This window comes from Schistocerca serialis, chromosome 12, assembly GCF_023864345.2.
Source record: "Schistocerca serialis cubense isolate TAMUIC-IGC-003099 chromosome 12, iqSchSeri2.2, whole genome shotgun sequence".
Lineage (NCBI taxonomy): Eukaryota > Metazoa > Arthropoda > Insecta > Orthoptera > Acrididae > Schistocerca > Schistocerca serialis.
The window spans coordinates 82,104,147-82,128,123 of record NC_064649.1 but is presented as its reverse complement, the minus strand read 5'-3'; the positions used below and the strand labels follow the sequence as shown (position 1 = coordinate 82,128,123).

The 23,977-nt window shown below is 44.9% G+C and overlaps 1 protein-coding gene across 1 annotated transcript in view; it reads right to left on the bottom strand.

The window, feature by feature from the left end:
- LOC126427952 (protogenin A-like) overlaps positions 1-23,977 on the bottom strand; it is a 438,352-nt gene that overhangs the window by 210,059 nt on the left and 204,316 nt on the right. The window contains exon 4 of the mRNA XM_050089841.1: positions 3,453-3,597. Within this exon, the coding sequence (XP_049945798.1) occupies positions 3,453-3,597 (145 nt within the window). The remainder of the gene's footprint in view (positions 1-3,452; positions 3,598-23,977) is intronic.

The window sequence follows — 23,977 nt, the reverse complement described above, 5'->3', positions numbered from 1 at the left end:
AAAATGTCTGTGATCTTACGTGAGAGTTTTCTATGTCATTGTAAACCATCTCCTGTCTTCTTATAGTTTCTTGATTATTCTATGTCGTTGTTATTATGGTACTGTGTGCGTAACTGTGTTATTTTATGTTGAGTTGTTGTTTTTGATTTTGTGTTTAATGTTATTGTTTCTCTTTCTATTTTGTTGCTTCGGTTTGCGACTACCATTGTATCTACTGTTGTGTGTATCTTCATTAGTTCCTTTTTTCGTTTTCTTTGCTGAGTGCCATTGTGTTGATTCTATGGTGCATATGTTGCAGCGTTGTTGTTATTTTGAGTTTTAGTGGTTGGATGTTCGTTTCAGTTGTTTTGGGTTTACAGTAAATTTCAACTATGTGTTCGTTGTTTTTTCGGCGTTAGGGTTATGTCTCGATAATTTTTTATGTTTCTTTTTCAGTTGTGAATTTTATCTTTCATGTATCTTTTTAATGTGAGCGCCTACTTTTTTTTCAAGTTTCGTTTGTGGTTCATCTACACTCATGCACATAAAATAAGGATAATGCTTATACATGGTGAAACAACGCTCTGGTGGGCGGTTTGCGGGTTTAAATCACCTCGCGGTACGACCATGCTGTGCATTTGACCTGCGGTCGTTGCACGGTGGCGCTGGCAGCAGTCCACATACTCAGAGGTGTGTTGGTGCATGTCAGAGTACGGTGCAGCGAGCAAGTGTGCAGACGTTTTCAGACACGCTAGGGGTGACTGTGTGTTGAAAATGGCTCAAAGAACACATACTGAAGACGCTGTGAGGGGTAGACTACTAGGGCGGATGGAGGCTGGTCAAACACAGCAGGTCGTAGCACGGGCCCTCCATCTGCCACAAAGTGTGATCTCAGGATTATGGCAACGATTCCAGCAGACAGGAAACGTGTCCAGGAGCTACAGTACGTGACATCCACGGTGTACAACACCACAAGAAAGCCGATATCTCACCATCAGTGCCCGCAGACGGCCACGGAGTGCTACAGGTAGCCTTGCTCGGGACCTTACCACAGCCACTGGAACAGCTGTCTCCAGACACACAATCTACAGATGACTGAACGGACATGGTTTATTCGACCGGAGACCTGAAAGGGGCATTCCACTGACAGCTGGTCACAGGAGAGCCCGTAAAGCCTGGTGTCAAGAACAAAGTACATGGTCAATGAAACAGTGGTCCAAGGTTATATTCACAGACGAGTCCAGGTATAGTCTGAACAGTGATTCTCACCTGGTTTTCATCTGGCGTGAACCAGGAACCAGATATCAACCCCTTAAATGGTTCAAATGGCTCTGAGCACTATGGGACTCGACTGCTGAGGTCATAAGTCCCCTAGAACTTAGAGGACAACACACACATCCATGCCCGAGGCAGGATTCGAACCTGCGACCGTAGCAGTCGCGCGGTTCCAGACTGAAGCGCCAGAACCGCTCGGCCACCAGCGGCCGGCTCAACCCCTTCATGTCCTTGAAAGGAAACTGTATGGAGGTCGTGGTTTGATGGTGTGGGATGGGATTATGATTGAAGCACGTACACCCCTGGATAACGTTAATACAGGAACTGTGTATCGGGACGTCATTTTGCACCAGTATGTCCACCTTTCCAGGGTTGCATTTGGTCCCACCGAGCTACAATCGTGGAGGAGTACCTTTAAAAAGAAGATATCAGCCGAATGGAGCGGCCTGCCTGTTCTCCATACCCCATCGAGGACGTCTGGGATGCTCTCGGTCGACGTATCGCTGGCACGTCTTCAAACCCCTACGACACTTCAGGAGCTCCGACAGGCACTGGTGCAAGAATGGGAGGCTATACCCCAGCAGCTGCTCGGCCAGCTGATCCAGAGTATGCCAACCCGCTCTGCGGCCTGTGTACGTGTGCATGGTGATCATATACCATACTGATGTCGAGGTACATGCGCAGGAAACAGTGGCGTTTTGTAACACATGTGTTTCGGGACGATTTTCTCAACTTATCACCAACACCGTGGACTTACAGATCTATGTCGTGTGTGTTCCCTATGTGCCTATGCTATTAGCACCAGTTTTGTGTAGTGCCACGTTGTGTGGCACCACATTCTGCAATTATCATTAACTTATGAGCATGAGCGTATAAAGCAGAGTTTATCATCCCTAACATGAACCAAAATGTCTTCTTCTTTTCCAACTATTTTTGAAAAACTATCTAAGGTTCAACATAGTTTATAAAACTATTTGCCAAGGCTCATAACGGGGGTCCCATGAGGCGTTATAAGCACTCATAACGCGAGTAGTTGAGTAATGTATTGATCAGGGAGCAACAGTATGTTTTTAGGTTTTTTCTTATAATGTCTGTTGGTTTTGTTACCGGTATAGTGGGATACACGCTTTGTATATTGAATGAGGGGAGTCTTGCTGGTTCTAGAACGCTTCTATCTTTTACGTACCGTATTAGCTGTACAGAGTTAGAAGAGTGTTACTAAACAGAAAAACGCGCTGTATACTTACTACTTTGTCAGTTGGTGAGCTACCATTTTTTTAGGGATAACGCATCAAGTCAAATCACAACAACCTTTGCTGGCATTACATAGCTCGTAATTCTGAAGGAGGTCGAGCTAGTTGTTTGACCTCGTAACAGTTTTTATATCATTCTTTACATAATTTCAGTCCAATTCTTTGCTAAATTCTAACATGTTCCAATCGCTAATAAAGAGCTCTCAGGAATATACATTACACATTTTCCCAATGTATATAATGAATTGGCTTATTCGTGCGTATCACCTCTCTTCACCCTAGGTGGCGCTTAAACCGGTCCATCAGACAGACATAAAATTGTCTTTTCAAGCAAGAACATGCGTTACTTTTCCTGAAATTATCTCTTTGGGGTATCCTTTTTCCTCACCCACTGTTGAATATTCCTAGCGCATACAGATTCTCTGTACTTTAAACCTGAAGAAAAATTACACTTTAAAATGAACCTTATTATAAATTTCCGTGTGTTTTACTGTTTGTATAAGACCTACATCTCGCAATTGAGCGCAGGACACCCATTTCTTCCTTGCACATGACAAAAATGGCGTGTTGTATCACTTGTTGCGCTTCTTGTTCCATGAATGCCTCATACATACGATATCTGTAATCACAACCGTTTCCTAGCGATATAATTCTTTTATAACTGTGGATTGTTCATCCAACTGTGGATTGTTCATCCAGAAGTAATAAACCTATAGTTATTACTGAATATGCTTTCTGTTTCAAACCCTCAAATCCTCTGGCGTGATGGTAAGATGACGTTTGGTATTCTGCTGATGTTTCTTCATTATGACCTATCAGCGCTGTTGGAGGGTTGAGACAGAAAACAAGGCCACAAGGCAGTACTCAAAAGTACCAATGCATCTCTGCTACAGTGGATGCTTCAAGCAACGTGTCCAATCGGCTCTCGCGACTGCAGCCACTCACCTGCTGTTTTGAGGTAGTTGCTTCTTGTTGTGCTCCCACGCGATGGTCGCACTTGGAACTGACTGGATTTGGCACGTGAAACGCACGACTTCGCCCGCCGTCGCCGTCACGTTCTCCGGGACCGCGGAGAACTCGTGCGAGATACCTGCAACACAGGAGGCCGCGCTATGGTTGGCTGCTGCCGTTGGAGGTGTCTGCGCTGTGGCGGAATGCGAGGCTCAAACACTTTGATTCAAGAAAGTGGCGAGATAAGCCGAATTCCCCATACGGGGAGCCGGAGGTGGTCAAATCAAATATTACGATTTTTTTTTTTCTACCGAAAATTAATTTGAACATTCCTCTTTAATGTAAACTTTGAATTATTGTTCTACTCGCCATAGAGGTGGAGTTATTACCATTTCCCCCCACGCCTGCAGAGGAAATGGGCGGCCGCTGAATGCATCTAACACCCTCTCCTGACTTCCTGGTGAACTGCTTGGGATTTTCTCGGCCTGTTACACATACAGCGCCTTACGTTGCGCATACCCCATGAACCATGGACCTTGCCGTTGGTGGGGAGGCTTGCGTGCCTCAGCGATACAGATAGCCGTACCGTAGGTACAACCACAACGGAGGGGTATCTGTTGAGAGGCCAGACAAACGTGTGGTTCCTGAAGAGGGGCAGCAGCCTTTTCAGTAGTTGCAAGGGCAACAGTCTGGATGATTGACTGATCTGGCCTTGTAACAATAACCAAAACGGCCTTGCTCTGCTGGTACTGCGAACGGCTGAAAGCAAGGGGAAACTACGGCCGTAAATTTTCCCGAGGGCATGCAGCTTTACTGTATGATTAAATGATGATGGCATCCTCTTGGGTAAAATATTCCGGAGGTAAAATAGTCCCCCATTCGGATCTCCGGGCGGGGACTACTCAAGAGGATGTCGTTATCAGGAGAAAGAAAACTGGCGTTCTACGGATCGGAGCGTGGAATGTCAGATCCCTTAATCGGGCAGGTAGGTTAGAAAATTTAAAAAGGGAAATGGATAGGTTGAAGTTAGATATAGTGGGAATTAGTGAAGTTCGGTCGCAGGAGGAACAAGACTTCTGGTCAGGTGACTACAGGGTTATAAACACAAAATCAAATAGGGGTAATGCAGGAGTAGGTTTAATAATGAATAGGAAAATAGGAATGCGGGTAAGCTACTACAAACAGCTTAGTGAACGCATTATTGTGGCCAAGATAGATACAAAGCCCACACCTACTACAGTAGTACAAGTTTATATGCCAACTGGCTCTGCAGATGACGAAGAAATTGAAGAAATGTATGATGAAATAAAAGAAATTATTCAGATTGTGAAGGGAGACGAAAATTTAATAGTCATGGGTGACTGGAATTCGAATGTAGGAAAACGGAGAGAAGGAAACATAGTAGGTGAATATGGATTGGGGCTAAGAAATGAAAGAGGAAGCCGCCTGGTAGAATTTTGCACAGAGCACAACTTAATCATAGCTAACACTTGGTTTAAGAATCATGATAGAAGGTTGTATACATGGAAGAACCCTGGAGATACTAAAAGGTATCAGATAGATTATATAATGGTAAGACAGAGATTTAGGAACCAGGTTTTAAATTGTAAGACATTTCCAGGGGCAGATGTGGACACTGACCACAATCTGTTGGTTATGACCTGTAGATTAAAACTGAAGAAACTGCAAAAAAGGGGGAATTTAAGGAGATGGGACCTGGATAAACTGAAAGAACCAGAGGTTGTACAGAGCTTCAGGGAGAGCATAAGAGAACAATTGAAAGGAATGGGGGAAAGAAATACAGTAGAAGAAAAATGGGTAGCTCTGAGGGATGAAGTAGTGAAGGCAGCAGACGATCAAGTAGGTAAAAAGAAGAGGGTTAGTAGAAATCCTTGGGTAACAGAAGAAATATTGAATTTAATTGATGAAAGGAGAAAATATAAAAATGCAGTAAATGAAGCAGGCAAAAAGGAATACAAACGTCTCAAAAATGAGATCGACAGGAAGTGCAAAATGGCTAAGCAGGGATGGCTAGAGGACAAATGTAAGGATGTAGAGGCTTATCTCACTAGGGGTTAGATAGATACTGCCTACAGGAAAATTAAAGAGACCTTTGGAGATAAGAGAACCACATGAATGAACATCAAGAGCTCAGATGGAAACCCAGTTCTAAGCAAAGAAGGGAAAGCAGAAAGGTGGAAGGAGTATATAGAGGGTCTATACAAGGGCGATGTACTTGAGGACAATATTATGGAAATGGAAGAGGATGTAGATGAAGATGAAATGGGAGATACGATACTGCGTGAAGAGTTTGACAGGGCACTGAAGGACCTGAGTCGAAACAAGGCCCCCGGAGTAGACAAAATTCCATTGGAACTACTGACGGCCTTGGGAGAGCCAGTCCTGACAAAACTCTACCATCTGGTGAGCAAGATGTACGAAACAGGCGAAATACCCTCAGACTTCAAGAAGAATATAATAATTCCAATGCCAAAGAAAGCAGGTGTTGACAGATGTGAAAATTACCGAACCATCAGTTTAATAAGCCACAGCTGCAAAGTACTAACACGAATTCTTTACAGACGAATGGAAAAACTAGTACAAGCCGACCTCGGGGAAGATCAGTTTGGATTCCGTAGAAATACTGGAACACGTGAGGCAATACTGACCTTACGACTTATCTTAGAAGAAAGATTAAGGAAAGGCAAACCTACGTTTCTAGCATTTGTAGACTTAGAGAAAGCTTTTGACAATGTTGACTGGAATACTCTCTTTCAAATTCTAAAGGTGGCAGGGGTAAAATACAGGGAGCGAAAGGCTATTTACAACTTGTACAGAAACCAGATGGCAGTTATAAGAGTTGAGGGACATGAAAGGGAAGCAGTGGTTGGGAAGGGAGTAAGACAGGGTTGTAGCCTCTCCCCGATGTTATTCACTCTCTATATTGAGCAAGCAGTAAAGGAAACAAAAGAAAAATTTGGAGTAGGTATTAAAATCCATGGAGAAGAAATAAAAACTTTGAGGTTCGCCGATGACATTGTAATTCTGTCAGAGACAGCAAAGGACTTGGAAGAGCAGTTGAACGGAATGGATGGTGTCTTGAAGGGAGGATATAAGATGAACATCAACAAAAGCAAAACGAGGATAATGGAATGTCGTCGAGTTAAGTCGGGTGATGCTGAGGGTATTAGATTACGAAATGAGACACTTAAAGTAGTAAAGGAGTTTTGCTATTTGGGGAGCAAAATAACTGATGATGGACGAAGTAGAGAGGATATAAAATGTAGACTGGCAATGGCAAGGAAAGCGTTTCTGAAGAAGAGAAATTTGTTAACATCGAGTATAGATTTAAGTGTCAGGAAGTTATTTCTGAAAGTATTTGTATGGAGTGTGGCCATGTATGGAAGTGAAACATGGACGGTAAATAGTTTGGACAAGAAGAGAATAGAATCTTTCGAAATGTGGTGCTACAGAAGAATGCTGAAGATTAGATGGGTAGATCACATAACTAATGATGAAGTATTGAATAGGATTGGGGAGAAGAGAAGTTTGTGGCACAACTTGACCAGAAGAAGGGATCGGTTGGTAGGACATGTTCTGAGGCATCAAGGGATCACCAATTTAGTATTGGAGGGCAGCGTGGAGGGGAAAAATCATAGGGGGAGACCAGGAGATGAATACACTAAGCAGATTCAGAAGGATGTAGGTTGCAGTAGGTACTGGGAGATGAAGAAGCTTGCACAGGATAGAGTAGCATGGAGAGCTGCATCAAACCAGTCTCAGGACTGAAGACCACAACAACAACAACACAGCGAGTGTGCAAGGGTTGGCTACATTGTTTTCTGTGACAAATGAAGCGCTAAGAGCGCGGAACATCGTCTCTTTTCTGTTTACCGTTTCCAATTAGTTCAGCGTTGCGCCTGTTGTTGGTAGTATTATACTTCTTGTGTAAAGCGACGTTCTGGTTACGATGCCACGTTTTAGTAACCGTGTATATAAGAAGAGGAAGAGCGTAGGGAAAAGAAAATTAACACTAATACCAAGTTGCGATACTACAATTACTGAAACAGTGCGTTCTTCTGCTAAGCAACACATGGCCGGCCATAGCCCTGTGGCATCTTCTAGCAAGAAGCTGCCTGGTGGAAGTGACAGATTTCGTGAATATGTTAGTGACACTGTACGAGCACTAAGAAATATATGCAATAAAACCAATTTTTCATGACTTAGCACAGCCAGAGTTGTTACACAAATGTCTACACGGAAAGACGCAGAATCCTAATGAGAGCGTAAACAATTTGATTTGGAAAGTGATTCCTAAAAGGGTGTTTGTAAGAATACAAACACTGCACTTTGGCATTTATGATGCAATAGCAACCTACAACCAAGGGAACTGTGTGAAGTGTGAAGTTCTGAAGGCATTAGGATTTACAGCTGGGGTGAACACTGTACGAGCACTAAGAAATATTGACTGAGAAAGGATAAGAGGAGCAGAAAGAAGAGAAAGGCATATGAAGTACGATGGAACAACAGGCCAGAAAAGAAGACAGAAGAGGAAGCTTTTGGAGGATGAAGAAGAAGACCCTGATAATCCATCCTATAGTGCAGGAATGTATTGAGAAACTTTGATAGCCATTTGCCGTAAATTAGAATTTTTCGAATATAAGGGACATTTTCTCAAAATCTACTCAAGCTAGAGAGATGAAATTTTTATACAGCACTCCTAGTGGTCAAACTTACATTGTAACACAGCCATTTGGCAATATGTTCAGTAGTTTCATTTCAGATTAATTATAAAGCAATTATTTGTAAAAAAAAATTTGGGTCATTAATAAAAAAAATAACTGGAAGGAAACTAGAAAATATACTCCAAAATCCCTCTGTCATAACTGCAATACTAAGCCACTCTATATGTAAAAAAAATTCAAATTTTTCTATTTGGTAGTTTACTCATAAATGTTCCTCAAACTTAGTGATTTTAACATGGGCAGCATAGGCACGTCCGGCTCCCCTTAAAAAAAAAAAAAAAAAAGAAAGAAAACCACGACGCACCACACAGGAATTATCCGATTGGGACGGAAATACGTGGATGTGATGCACATGCACAGACAAACAAATGATTACAATGTCCGAAAATTTCAATGATTTATTCAATAGAAAGAGCTTCACAAATTGCGCAAGTCAATAACGCGTTGGTCCATCTCTGGCCTTTGTGCAAGCAGTTATATGGCTTGCCGTTGATTGATGGAGTCGTTGGATATCCTGAGGGACATCGTGCCAAATTCTGTCCAGTTAGCGCGTTAGGTCGTCTAACATCCCGAGCTGGTTGTAGGGCCTTGCCCATAATCCTCCAAATACAAGGGCTATCCACAAAGTACATTACGTTTTGGAATTAAAAATAAATAAAGTATTGGAATTTTTTTTTATTATATACAGATGAAAGCCACACTTTAATACTACTTTTCTACATAGTTGCCATTTAAATTAAGACACTTATCGTAGCGATGGACGGGCTTGGAAATTCCTTCGTCGTAAAATTTGGCCGCCTGCGCCTTCAACCACGTGGTTACCTGTTCTTGAAGCTGTGCGTCGTCATCAAAACGCTGCGTAGCCAACCACTTCTTCATTGTTGGGAATAAGTGGAAGTCGCTCGGTGCCAGGTCGGGACTGTACGGCGGATGAGGAAACAACTCCCACTTAAAAGATTCGAGAACTTCACGAGTGGCATTTGCCGTGTGGGCCCGGGCGTTGTCGTGAATCAGCAAGATCTTTGAGCCCAACTTTCCCCTGCGCTTGTTTTGTATTGCTCTTCTGAGGTTGTGCAGAGTTTGGCAATACCTTTGAGAGTTTATTGTAGTGCCTCTTTCCAGGAAATCCACAAAAACCACACCTTTTCTGTCGCAAAAGAAGAGGTAACCACGTGGTTGAAGGCGCAGGCGGCCGAATTTTACGACGAAGGAATTTCCAAGTTCGTCCATCGTTACGGTAAGTGCCTTAATTTAAATGGCAACTATGTAGAAAAGTAGTATTTAAGTGCGGCTTTCATCTGTATATAATAAAACAAATTTTCCAATACTTTATTTATTTTTAATTCCAAAACGTAATGTACTTTGTGGATAGCCCTCGTATTCTCATTTGGAGAGGGAGCGACTTGTAGAGAAATTGCGTGCTTATGAAATATCGTCTCAGTAATGACTGGATTCGTGATTTCCTGTCAGAGGTGTCACAGTTGGTAGTAACTGACGGAAAGTCATCGAGTGACAGAGAAGCGATTTCTGGCGTTTCCCAACGGAGTGTTATAGGCCCTTTGCTGTTCCTTATCTATATGAACGATTTAGGAGATAATTTCAGCAGCCGTCTTTGGTTATTTGCAGATGATGCTGTCGTTGATCGACCAGTAGTCATCAGAAGATCAAAACAAATTGCAAAACGATTTATAAAAGAAATCAGTATGGTGCAAAAACTGGCAGTTGACCATAAATAACGAAAAGTGTGAGGTCACCCACATGGACGCTAAAAAGGAATCCGTTAAACTTCGATTACATGATAAATCAGTCAAATCTAAAAGCCGTAAATTCAACTAAATATCTATTTAAGTTAAATTGGAAAGAACACATGGAAAATGTTCTGAGGAAAGCTAACCAAAGACTGCGTTTTATTGGCAGGACACTCACAAAACATAACAGATCTGCTAAAGGGACTGCCTACACTATGCTTCTCCGTCCTCTTTTAGAATACTGTTGCGCGGTGTGGGATCCTTGCCAGATAGGACTGACGGAGCAACTCGAAAACGTTCAAAAAAGAGCAGCACGTTTTGTGAAATAGGGGAGAGTGTGTCAAGGACATGATACAGGATTTGGGGTGGCCATCAGTAAAACAAAGGCGTTTTTCGCTGTGGCGGAATCTTCTCACGATATTTCAATCACCAACTTCCTCCTCCGAATGTGTCTGCGGGTCCCGGGTGCGATTCTCTGCCTCGATATGACTGGGTGTTGTGTGTCTTTCATCATCATTTCGTCCTCATTGACTCTCAAGTCGCCGTAGTGGCGTTAAAGAACTTGTGGAGCGGCGGCCGAACCGCCCCGCGAGGGGTCTCCCGGCCACCAATGCCATACGCTCATTATTATCATCCTCTGAATGCGAAAATATTTTGTTGACGCCAACCTACATAGGGAAAAACGATCATAATAATAAAACAAGGGAAATAAGACTTCGCACGGAAAGATATAGGTGTTCGGTTTTTCTGCGCGTTGTACGGGATTAGAATAATAGAGAATTAGTGTGAAGGTGGTTCGATGAATCCTCTGCCAGGCACTTAAGTGTGATTTGCGAAGTATCCATGTATACGTAGAAATCCGGCGACCTTGCTGGCCAAGGCAGGGTTTGGCAATCACGAGGGCAAGCAGTTGAAACTCTCGCCCTGTCAGAGCGGGCATTATCTTGCTGGAATGCAAGCCTAGGACGGCGTGCCATGAAGGGGAACAAAACGGGGCGTGGAATTTCGTCGACATACCAATGCAGTGTACCGAATATTGTTTAAACAATTTAGACAATACATAGAATATTGCTTAGTGCAAGGGAGCACACCTGGCACGCGGGAGATCGTAGGGGTTCGCTCAACGACTCATCGTGCTTCTTCGTGCTTCGTAGAAATTCTGAAAGCGCACGTGGATATCTGTGATTCTCTCGTTTTCTTCCAAAAGAAACTCAATCACAGCTCTTGTAATTAGGCTGTTTAGGTTTTTATGCCGGCCACGGTGGCCGAACGGTTCTAGGCGCTTCAGTGCGGAACCGCGCGGCTGCTACGGTCGCAGGTTCGAGTCCAGCCTCGGGCATGGATGTCCTTAGGTTAGTTATGTTTAAGTAGTTCTACGTTCCAGGGGAATGATGACCTCAGATGTTCAGTCCCATAGCGCTCAGAGGCATTTCAACCACTTAGGTTTTTATGTTGGTAACGCCACGTAGTGCTCTGTATGAAAATCGCTGATTGCGCTATTTGCGGTCTGTGACTGGTTGGACTGATTATTGGAATATTCCCTTGTGTAGTGTTGGGCAGTTGCATGTGAACAGCCCACAACGTTGTGGAGTTGGAGGTGGATGTGGGGAGAGAGGTTTCAGAGTTTTGAGAGGTTACTATGAGCGGACGATCCGGATGTGTGTCCGTCAGAAAAAGGAAATTTGTTTAACTGGATGTCACAAATATAATGACTTTTGAACATTATTAAGGTAAATACATTGTTTGTTCTCTATCAAAATCTTTCATTTGCTAACTATATGCCTATCAGTGGTTAGTGCCTTCAGTAGTTAGAATCTTTTACTTAGCTGGCAGTATTGGCGCCGCTGTATTGGAGTAGTTCGAGAAACGAAGATTTTTGTGAGGTAAGTTATTCATGAAAGGTATAGGTTATTGTTAGTCAGGGCTACTCTTTTGTTGGGCTTATTGAAAGTCAGATTGCATTGCGTTAAAATATTGTGTCAGTTTAGTGATGATCAGAATAAGTAAAGAGAAAAGTGTCTGAGTACGTTGAGTTTTGCTCAGCTGATTGAAAATCAAATAACGTAAGAGTTTTTCCAGTGCTATCATTTTTACGTACAAATGGGGAAGTTTCTGCCTGGTACGCACCTCCGTTACAGGCGTCAATTTGAAGACTACGTATAACGTTGCCACCAACCGGAACTTCATGAAACTATACAGGCTGTAGCAGGAATATTCCACCATGTCCCACAACAAATTACGCATTTTTTCAACAGAAATTGGCCGAGGATAAAAATGTGCTCCATTACTTATTGAACGTTCCTCGAATGTCGCAATAGTTATGTAGATACCGGAGAGAGGGCTGTATCAAAGCAGTACTTGGACAGAAGACCACGAAAAGAAAATCAAGTAGGTATTTCAACTCCCGACAGAAGGGTGTTTAACGCGTGCTTAGCTCCCAAAAGAATCGTCAAATTTTAATGTTTTTTTTTTTAATTTGACGGTTGGTTTGATAGGGATGGTTCTTAACGATGTTCCATGAAAGCCTGTTCAGCCACTTAAATTTCATCAGCTAAATTAAGTAAAAATATTTTTCGCCAGCGCGCTCTCTTGATATACTCTAAGCAATATATAAGAGCCGCCTCACGTTACGTCGTACCAGACCGCAGAACTCAAAATGATCCAAACAAATGTCCGCGAAAACATATGTTTCTATATTACGGTTGATCAACAATGATGATTTTTCTCTTTTGAAGTCGCCCGTTTCAGCACATACACTCCTGGAAATGGAAAAAAGAACACATTGACACCGGTGTGTCAGACCCACCATACTTGCTCCGGACACTGCGAGAGGGCTGTACAAGCAATGATCACACGCACGGCACAGCGGACACACCAGGAACCGCGGTGTTGGCCGTCAAATGGCGCTAGCTGCGCAGCATTTGTGCACCGCCGCCGTCAGTGTCAGCCAGTTTGCCGTGGCATACGGAGCTCCATCTCAGTCTTTAACACTGGTAGCATGCCGCGACAGCGTGGACGTGAACCGTATGTGCAGTTGACGGACTTTGAGCGAGGGCGTATAGTGGGCATGCGGGAGGCCGGGTGGACGTACCGCCGAATTGCTCAACACGTGGGGCGTGAGGTCTCCACAGTACATCGATGTTGTCGCCAGTGGTCGGCGGAAGGTGCACGTGCCCGTCGACCTGGGACCGGACCGCAGCGACGCACGGATGCACGCCAAGACCGTAGGATCCTACGCAGTGCCGTAGGGGACCGCACCGCCACTTCCCAGCAAATTGGGGACACTGTTGCTCCTGGGGTATCGGCGAGGACCATTCGCAACCGTCTCCATGAAGCTGGGCTACGGTCCCGCACACCGTTAGGCCGTCTTCCGCTCACGCCCCAACATCGTGCAGCCCGCCTCCAGTGGTGTCGCGACAGGCGTGAATGGAGGGACGAATGGAGACGTGTCGTCTTCAGCGATGAGAGTCGCTTCTGCCTTGGTGCCAATGATGGTCGTATGCGTGTTTGGCGCCGTGCAGGTGAGCGCCACAATCAGGACTGCATACGACCGAGGCACACAGGGCCAACACCCGGCATCATGGTGTGGGGAGCGATCTCCTACACTGGCCGTACACCACTGGTGATCGTCGAGGGGACACTGAATAGTGCACGGTACATCCAAACCGTCATCGAACCCATCGTTCTACCATTCCTAGACCGGCAAGGGAACTTGCTGTTCCAACAGGACAATGCACGTCCGCATGTATCCCGTGCCACCCAACGTGCTCTAGAAGGTGTAAGTCAACTACCCTGGCCAGCAATATCTCCGGATCTGTCCCCCATTGAGCATGTTTGGGACTGGATGAAGCGTCGTCTCACGCGGTCTGCACGTCCAGCACGAACGCTGGTCCAACTGAGGCGCCAGGTGGAAATGGCATGGCAAGCCGTTCCACAGGACTACATCCAGCATCTCTACGATCGTCTCCATGGGAGAATAGCAGCCTGCATTGCTGCGAAAGGTGGATATACACTGTACTAGTGCCGACATTGTGCATGCTCTGTTGCCTGTGTCTATGTGCCTGTGGTTCTGTCAGTGTGATCATGTGATGTATCTGACCCCAGGAATGTGTCAATAAAGTTTCCCCTTCCTGGGACAATGAATTCACGGTGTTCTTATTTCAATTTCCAGGAGTGTATAAGCAGGAAAAGGATGACAGTGACTCAACTGTAAAAGATAAACATATGCTCTCGTAGATTTTTTTGTAGTTCTGAGGTCTACAATTCATTATTAAATCAAATGACTTTGCCCTAATAGTTAAGGCAGCCTATTGCAAGAGAGCGCAATGACAGCCCCCATTCTTCCCACTTGATTTAGAATTCTCGCCACTGCATTTTCCTTGCATTACCTGCCTTAATTAACTACATATATACTAAAACATGATCACTGAATATATGCGCGAATTACAAAAATAAGCACGTAAATCACCTAGGTGAAAAAATCTCTCATCGCAATTTGGTCTTTCGTCCCTCAAAGTATTTGTGCGAATGTGGGGACAGAGTGTCGATCATATGCATGAAATAAAACTTAAATTAAAAAATGAAAGACCGACAAAAAGTAATATTTTGATCCAGACATCGTTGCGTCGGGTGACCGCTAAGTAAATAAAATAAGTGAATAACCTAAATATGACGAAGCATGGAAGTTAAATACAAGTAAGCTGTGAAGGCAACGTACATAACAAAACAACAACATCAAATCGTTGAATCTTAGTCCTAAATAAATTTACTCCGATTCGCGCTCGCGATTTAACGAAGTGTGGGCTAGTATGCTGTCACCAAATCGCTCCAGGCTTTGTAAGACAGATTAATGTGTGAAAATACGTTGGTACGTGATTATGTACAAATATGACATAAAATAGTAACAACATTAGTCTATTTAAAGACGAACTGTTTTTCATATTTTATATAATAAGTAATTACAACTTCATTAGCTATTCTGTGGTGTCGATGCAGCACGCGCAGGTCTGCAAGAGATGACAGCAAACAGAAGTGGCTATAAAACCCAGCAATAATGAAAGGACAGATGCTGTTAACTTCTCTTTTGAATGAGTTTTATTTTTTATTTAGTCGGCCGTCCCCTGGCGCGACGACGCTTGGACCAAATACTACTCCAGAATGAGATTTTCACTCTGCAGCGGAGCGTGCGCTAATCTGAAACTTCCTGGCAGATTAAAACTGTGTGCCGGACCGAGACTCGAACTCGGGACCTTTGCCTTTCGCGGGCAAGTGCTCTACCAACTGAGCTACCCAAGCACGACTCACGCCCCGTCCTCAAAGCTTTACTTCTGCCAGTACCTCGTCTCCTACCTTCCAAACTTTACAGAAGCTCTCCTGCAAAGACAAAAGTCCCGAGTTCGAGTCTCGGTCCGGCACACAGTTTTAATCTGCCTGGAAGTTTCAAAATACTACTGCTTATATTAGCAAACGTAAAAGGGCAATACATATTGTGACTTCATAGGTTTTCTTGGCGTAATAGGTCTTAGTCTCTTCGGGTTTGCTGCCGGATCCTAAAATCAAATCGATTCAGAATATTTTGGCGATCCAACTTCGTCATCTTGAAAAGAACGCTGCTGCTGACCAGTTCAAAGCGGGACTCACAAGGGAAACTCACCTTTTTTTCCCCTTTTTCTTCTTCTGTTCGTTGTATCCAAATTTGTGTATGTGTCGTGGTGTAACTTGAGTTTGCAACAGCGAGGTGTAAGGTAGGGACCAATAATAACCATTGATTCTGCACAACTATACTATTAGCAGCCGAAAGGAAGAGGCTTTAGAATGGGATCCGCAAACTTTTGATGACAAGGCGACAAGTTAAACAAATCCTCCACTGGAAAACACGTCTGGTGTATCACACACGGCATTAGTGACATACGATAGGGATCTCTTATCGACGCACCTAATTTGGACTACTGGTAAGTGAGTGAGATATGCCTCCTTGCCCGATATAGGTGTTCGTAAGAATGTGAATGTGATCATTCCAATGAAATGATGAAAACTTAATAGTTTGTCATATAAGATGCAACAAATGAACGCAACAGTTTCACAATCATACAGTTTCTCTGTGTTATGTCAAAATATATGTTTTTAACGTTTTTGAAGTTACGAACCGTTTTAGAAGTCTTGACGCTTGAATTCCTTTGTTGTAACATAGCTCACACCCGTTTATTTGGTCCTTTCATTTCTGTGAGGCGTCTATGTGGTATCCCGGCTGCTGTCACTATTCATCTCGTTTACTTGCGACGGTAACGTATTCTTACCACATGACTCCATGTCAATGACCAATGTATAGTTACAACTGCCAAGACTCTGCCAAAACAGTCATAATGTCTGATAGGATAGCCGCAACCAGTGATTTTAAAATGTTACTTATAATCCGTCTTGATTGCAAAATTTTTATTCATATGACTGGTTTTGGTTCATCTAGAACCATCTTCATATCTGATATTTCGGTTACAGGAGTAGCCCGTCCAACTTTCACATGCTGCGTCACATGTGATTTGGACGGGTTACTCCTGTAATCGAAATATCAGATCTGAAGATGGTTCTAGATGAACCGAAACCAGTCATATGAATAAAACTGCCAAGACTACAGAAAGAGAACAAACATTTCAATGACCGGACAGACGGTTCAGAATGCTGCAAAAAAATAAATAAATAAATAAATAAATAAATAAATGGCACGAGGGAGCTTCGAACACGGGTCGCCCACTTGGCAATCCATCACGATGGCCACTTATCTACGACGCCATCGCTGTTTGACTGCTCCTTATTGCACTTAATGTTTTTGGACCGTTCACTATTTCCATTCTGCCTTCTTATTTTAGGAGTTCAGTAGTACACCTTCTTCGCGTCTTCATGCTTTATCTGTGTTTATTTATTGACGGGCTATCGACTGGGATATCTTACCATTTAATCTGAGAGGGGGAGAGAGGAGGGGGTCTGCAATGGGTTACTTTCCCTTGTCAACATTGGCGCTCTTCTGAAGATGGCGAACTGTTAGATCGCCGAAATAATGAATCGAGTTGATTTTAGGATTCGATTGGATTGATTTGGGGGGAGAAACCAAACAGCGAGGTCATCGGTCTCATTGGATTAGGGAAGGAAGTCGGCCGTGCCCTGTCAAAGGAACCATCCCGGCATTTGCCAGAAGCGATTTAGGGAAATCACGGAAAACCTAAGTCAGGATGGCCGGACGCGGGACTGAACCGTCGACCTCCCGAATGCGTGTGCTAACTACTGAGCCACTTCGCTGGGTTTGATTTTAAATCCGACCGCAAACCCGAAGATACTTTCAAAGCAATACATATTACTTTTTTTTACAGGTTTCTTTTATTGAGGTTTTTTAAACTTTTAAGATTTCCTAACAAAACTCTACCATCTGGTGAGCAAGATGTATGAAACAGGCGAATACCCTCAGACTTCAAGAATAAAATAATTCCAACCCCAAGGTATGCAGGTGTTGATAGATGTGAAGATTACCGAACTGTCAGTTTAATAAGCCACGGCTGCAAAATACTAACGCAAATTCTTCACAGACGAATGGAAAAACTGGTAGAAGCCGACCTCGAGGAAGATCAGTTTGGATTCCGTAGAAATGTTGGAACACGTGAGGCAATACTGACCCTACGACTTATCTTAGAAAATAAATTAAGGAAAGGCAAACCTACGTTTCTAGCATTTGCAGACTTAGAGAAAGCTTTTGACAATGTTGACTGGAATACTCTCTTTCAAATTCTGAAGGTGGCAGGGATAAAATACAGGGAGCGAAAGGCTGTTTACAGTTTGTACAGAAACTAGATGGCAGTTACAAGAGTCAAGGGGCATGGAAGGGAAGCAGTGGTTGGGAAGGGAGTGAGACAGGGTTGTAGTCTCTCCCCGATGTTATTCAATCTGTATATTGAGCAAGCAGTAAAGGAAATAAAAGAAAAATTCGGAGTAGGAATTAAAATCCATGGAGAAGAAATAAAAACTTTGAGGTTCGCCGATGACATTGTAATTCTGTCAGAGACAGCAAAGGACCTGGAAGAGCAGTTGAACGGAGTGGACAGTGTCTTGAAAGGAGGATATGAGATGAACACCAAAAAAAGCAAAACTAGGATGATGGACTGTAGTCGAATTAAATCGGGTGACGCTGCGGGAATTAGGTTAGGAAATGAGACACTTAAAGTAGTAAATTAGTTTTGCTATTTGGGGAGCGAAATAACCGATGATTTTCGAAGTAGAGAGGATATAAAATGTAGACGGGCAATGGCAAGGAAAGCGTTTCTGAAGAAGAGAAGTTTGTTAACATCGAGTATATATTTAAGTGTCAGGAAGTCGTTTCTGAAAGTATTTGTATGGAGTGTAGCCATGTATCGAAGTGAAACGTGGACGATAAATAGTTTAGACAAGAAGAGAATAGAAGCTTTCGAAACGTGGTGCTACAGAAGAATGCTGAAGATTAGGTGGGTAGATCACATAACTAATGAGGAGGTATTGATTAGAATTGGAGAGAAGGGAAATTTGTGGCACAACTCGACTAGAAGGGAGCTGTTGGTAGGGCATGTTCTGAGGCATCAAGGGATCACCAACTCAGTATTGGAGTGCAGCGTGGACCAACAGATGAATACACTAAATAGATTCAGAAGGATGTAGGTTGCAGTAGTTATTCGGAGATGAAGAGGCTTGCACAGGATAGAGTAGCATGGAGCGCTGCATCAAACCAGTCTCTGGACTGAAGACCACGACAACAACAAGATTTATAACTGTATTATCAGATAAGATTAGTAGTGGTAAATGTGTAACACGCCATTCCGAAGCAGGGGTGCATATTTCCACAGGGAAATGGGCGAACGCTTTCCGGGACGTCAGCGACATGGGAAGCGTTGAGTCTGGGACAGGGAGCGCCGGACAGCGAGAGAGACGTTCATAGAACGGATCAAAGGCGCCCTCAAGGCGTCAGTCTCCGAGGGTAATTTTCCAATCGTCGCCCTGGCGAGGTGTGTGCGTGTCTGCGCTCGGCTGCAGTCGGGCTCGCAATGGAACACTACAGCTGCGCCGTGTACCATTACACCCAACCTGCAGCTCAGTTTCTCGGTAGTTGGCAGAGAGCACTGATCACAACAGTCTGCAAGGGTAGCAGAGGAGCCCCACAAAATGACGGTCCACCCTCACTGACGTCTAATTCGTGGTAGAACGTCATCTGTGCTGAAACATACATTTCAGGCAGAATGACGTGGGTTCCTCACACGTAACTGATGCCAAAGAAACCCACCTCGCACTTTCCTCACATCACATCCCGAAAATCAAGCAGATATAGTATTTCTCGACTTCCGAAAAGCATTCGACTCAGTACCACACCTACGTTTATTACCAAAAGTATGATCATATGGAATATCAGATAAAATCATTTTCTTCGAATGTGTGTTGGCTATGTGTCAACACATCTTTTTCCTCGAGGTAATTCGTAAAGTTCGAAAACAGTTTATGATGCAAAATGCAGTATGGTACATAAATAAATATATGCTACATAAAGGGGAAAGGTTTTTAGCAAATCTTTCCGAAAGTTCTTGACCCATTTACTTCAAATTTTTACACGATAGTCTAAAAAACGTCCGGACGAAAAGAGGCTACACAATTTTGAAGTATATACTGCATATAAATATTTATGTAATATATAACAAGGAAACGCTGTTCAAATCAAATGGCTCTGAGCACTTGGGGACTTAACATCTGAGGTCATCAGTCCCCTAGACTTAGAACTACTTAAACCTAACTAACCTAAGGACATCACACACATCCATGCCCGAGGCAGGATTCGAACCTGCGACCGTAGCAGCAGCGCGGTTCCGGGCTGAAACGCCTAGAACGGCACGGTCACATCAGCCGTCGAAACGCTATTACCAAAAATCTCGAAAAGATCTTTACTTATTGAACTTCACGTACGATACTCTGATAAAATTCGGACGGCTACAGACTATATGGAAGGCGGCGTAACGGCTGTACGATAGGTGAATGCCACCTTCCGACCGGTAGTGCAACTATATTGGCAGTACAATGGCGAGGCATTCGTCTTCATGGACGACAATTCCTGACTTCCTTCAGGCCGGCCGGAGTGGCCGAGAGGTTCTAGGCGCTACAGCCTGGAACCGCGCGACCGCTACGGTCCTAGGTTCGAATCCTCCCTCGGGCATCGATGAGTGTGCTCTCCTTAGGTTAGTTGGGTTTAAGTAGTTCTAAGTTCTAGGGGACTGATGACCTCAGAAATTAAGTCCCCTAGTGCTCAGAGCCATTTTTTGAACTTCCTTCAGGATAACAGCATCGCCCAACTAGAGTGGCCAGCATGTTCTCCACACATGAACGCTGTGCCTGGTGTGGACTGAAAGTGCTGTTTATGGACGACGGTACTCACCAACCACTCTGAGGGATCTACGCCGAATCGTCGTTGAGGAGTGGGACAATCTGGACCAACAGTGCCTTGATGTACTTGTGGATAGTAAGCCACGACGAATACAGGCATGCATGAATACAGGAGGACGTTCAAATGGTCGAAATGGCTCTGAGAACTATGGGACTTAACATCTGAGGTCATCAGTCCCCTAGACTTAGAACTACTTAAACCTAACTAACCTAAGGACATCACACACATCCATGCCCGAGGCAGGATTCGAACCTGCGACCGTAGCAGCAGCGCGGTTCCGGGCTGAAACGCCTAGAACGGCACGGTCACATCAGCCGTCGAAACGCTATTACCAAAAATCTCGAAAAGATCTTTACTTATTGAACTTCTCGTACGATACTCTGATAAAATTCGGACGGCCACAGACTATATACGTGGTGACAGTTATGGAACTATATGACATAAAGGAGCCGTAACTTCTGAACGGTTTGCGTTAGAACGTTCAATGGGGAATTCATGATGGGAATTAGTATGCGCCTGTATGATTTGGTTTAGCGACGAAGCACACTTTTATTTGGATGGGTTCGTCAATAAGCAAAATTGGCGCGTTGGGGGACAGAATCAACGAGTGACTGTGTGGTGTGCAGTGTCTTGTCACGGAATAATCGGTGTCATATTCCATGATGGAATGGTGCCTACCGAACTGTACGTGAAGGTTTAGGAGGATGATTTCGTCCCCATTATCCAAAGTGACCCTAATTTCGATAAGATATGGTTCATGATAGACGGAGCTCGACCCCATCAAATCAGGGGAGAGTTTGATGTCCCGGAGAAGCACTTTGGGGACCGCATCCTGGCTCTGGGGTACCCAGAGGCCACAGACATGGCGCGCCATGTCTCCGGATCTGAACACATGCGACTCCTTTTTTTGGGGCTATATTAAAGACAAGGTGTACTGCAATAACCACAAAACTATTGCTCAGCTGAAAACAGCCATTCAGGAGGTCATCGATAGTAACAATGTTTCAACACTTCAGCAGGTCATGCAAAATATCGCTAATCGTCTGCGCTACATCATCGCCAATAACCAGGCATATCGAACACGTCATAACATGAATCTGAAATCAGTAGTGACGTTTGCATGTTGAATGCATGCCGTAGTCTGTAACTACACTGAAGCACCAAAGAAACTGGTATACGCATGGGTATTCAAATACAGATATATAAAGAGGCAGAATACGGCACTGCGGTGCAACGCCTATGTAACACTACAAGAGTCTAGCGCAGTTGTCAGATCGGTTACTGCTCCTGCAAAGGCAGGTTATCAAGATTATAATGAGTTTGAACGTGGTGTTACAGTCGGCGCACGAGCGATGCGACAAAGCATCTCCGAGGTAGCGATGAAGTGGCGATTTTCCCGTACGACCATTTCACGAGTGAGCCGTGAATATCAGGAATCCCGTAAAACATCAAATCTCAGACATCGCTGCGGCCGGGAAAAGATCCTGCAAGAACGGGTCCGACTGAAGACAATCGTTAAACGTGACAGAAGTGCAACCCTTCCGCAAATTGCTGCAGATTTCAATGCTGCCGAACAACTCAACGAAACATCATCTACACTCCTGGAAATTGAAATAAGAACACCGTGAATTCATTGTCCCAGGAAGGGGAAACTTTATTGACACATTCCTGGGGTCAGATACATCACATCATCACACTGACAGAACCACAGGCACATAGACACAGGCAACAGAGCATGCACAATGTCGGCACTAGTACAGTGTATATCCACCTTTCGCAGCAATGCAGGCTGCTATTCTCCCATGGAGACGATCGTAGAGATGCTGGATGTAGTCCCGTGGAACGGCTTGCCATGCCATTTCCACCTGGCGCCTCAGTTGGACCAGCGTTCGTGCTGGACGTGCAGACCGCGTGAGACGACGCTTCATCCAGTCCCAAACATGCTCAATGGGGGACAGATCCGGAGATCTTGCTGGCCAGGGTAGTTGACTTACACCTTCTAGAGCACGTTGGGTGGCACGGGATACATGCGGACGTGCATTGTCCTGTTGGAACAGCAAGTTCCCTTGCCGGTCTAGGAATGGTAGAACGATGGGTTCGATGACGGTTTGGATGTACCGTGCACTATTCAGTGTCCCCTCGACGATCACCAGTGGTGTACGGCCAGTGTAGGAGATCGCTCCCCACACCATGATGCCTCGGTCGTATGCAGTCCTGATTGTGGCGCTCACCTGCACGGCGCCAAACACGCATACGACCATCATTGGCACCAAGGCAGAAGCGACTCTCATCGCTGAAGACGACACGTCTCCATTCGTCCCTCCATTCACGCCTGTCGCGACACCACTGGAGGCGGGCTGCACGATGTTGGGGCGTGAGCGGAAGACGGCCTAACGGTGTGCGGGACCGTAGCCCAGCTTCATGGAGACGGTTGCGAATGGTCCTCGCCGATACCCCAGGAGCAACAGTGTCCCTAATTTGCTGGGAAGTGGCGGTGCGGTCCCCTACGGCACTGCGTAGGATCCTACGGTCTTGGCGTGCATCCGTGCGTCGCTGCGGTCCGGTCCCAGGTCGACGGGCACGTGCACCTTCCGCCGACCACTGGCGACAACATCGATGTACTGTGGAGACCTCACGCCCCACGTGTTGAGCAATTCGGCGGTACGTCCACCCGGCCTCCCGCATGCCCACTATACCGCCTCGCTCAAAGTCCGTCAACTGCACATACGGTTCACGTCCACGCTGTCGCGGCATGCAACCAGTGTTAAAGACTGCGATGGAGCTCCGTATGCCACGGCAAACTGGCTGACACTGACGGCGGCGGTGCACAAATGCTGCGCAGCTAGCGCCATTCGACGGCCAACACCGCGGTTCCTGGTGTGTCCGCTGTGCCGTGCGTGTGATCATTGCTTGTACAGCCCTCTCGCAGTGTCCGGAGCAAGTATGGTGGGTCAGACACACCGGTGTCAATGTGTTCTTTTTTCCATTTCCAGGAGTGTATATGGGCTTTCGGAGCTGCATTCGTGTACCATTGGTGACTGCAAAACACAAAAATTTTAGCCTCGCCTGGGCCCGCCGACAATGGACTGTTGATAACTGCAAACATGTTGCCTGGACGGACGAGTCTCGTTTCAAATTGTATCCAACGGATGGACGTGTACGAGTATGGAGATAACCTCATGAATCCATAGACCCTGCATGTCAGCATGGGACTGTAATGGTGTGGGGCGTGTGCAGTTGGAGTGATATGGTACTCGTGATACGTCTAGATACGATTCTGACAGGTGACACATACCTTAGAAGCATCCTGTCTGATCATCTGGATCCATTCATGTCCACTGCGCATTCCGACGGACTTGGGCGATTCCAGCAGGACAATGAGACACCCCACACGTCCATAATTGCTTCAGAGATGCTCCAGGAACACTCTTATGAGTTTGAACACTTCCGCTCGTCGCCAGACGCCCCAGACATGAACATTATTGAGCATATCTGGGATGCCTTGCAACGTGCTGTTCAGAAGAGATCTTCATCTCCTTGTACTCTTACGGATTTATGGACAGCCCTGAAGGATTCATGGTGTCAGTT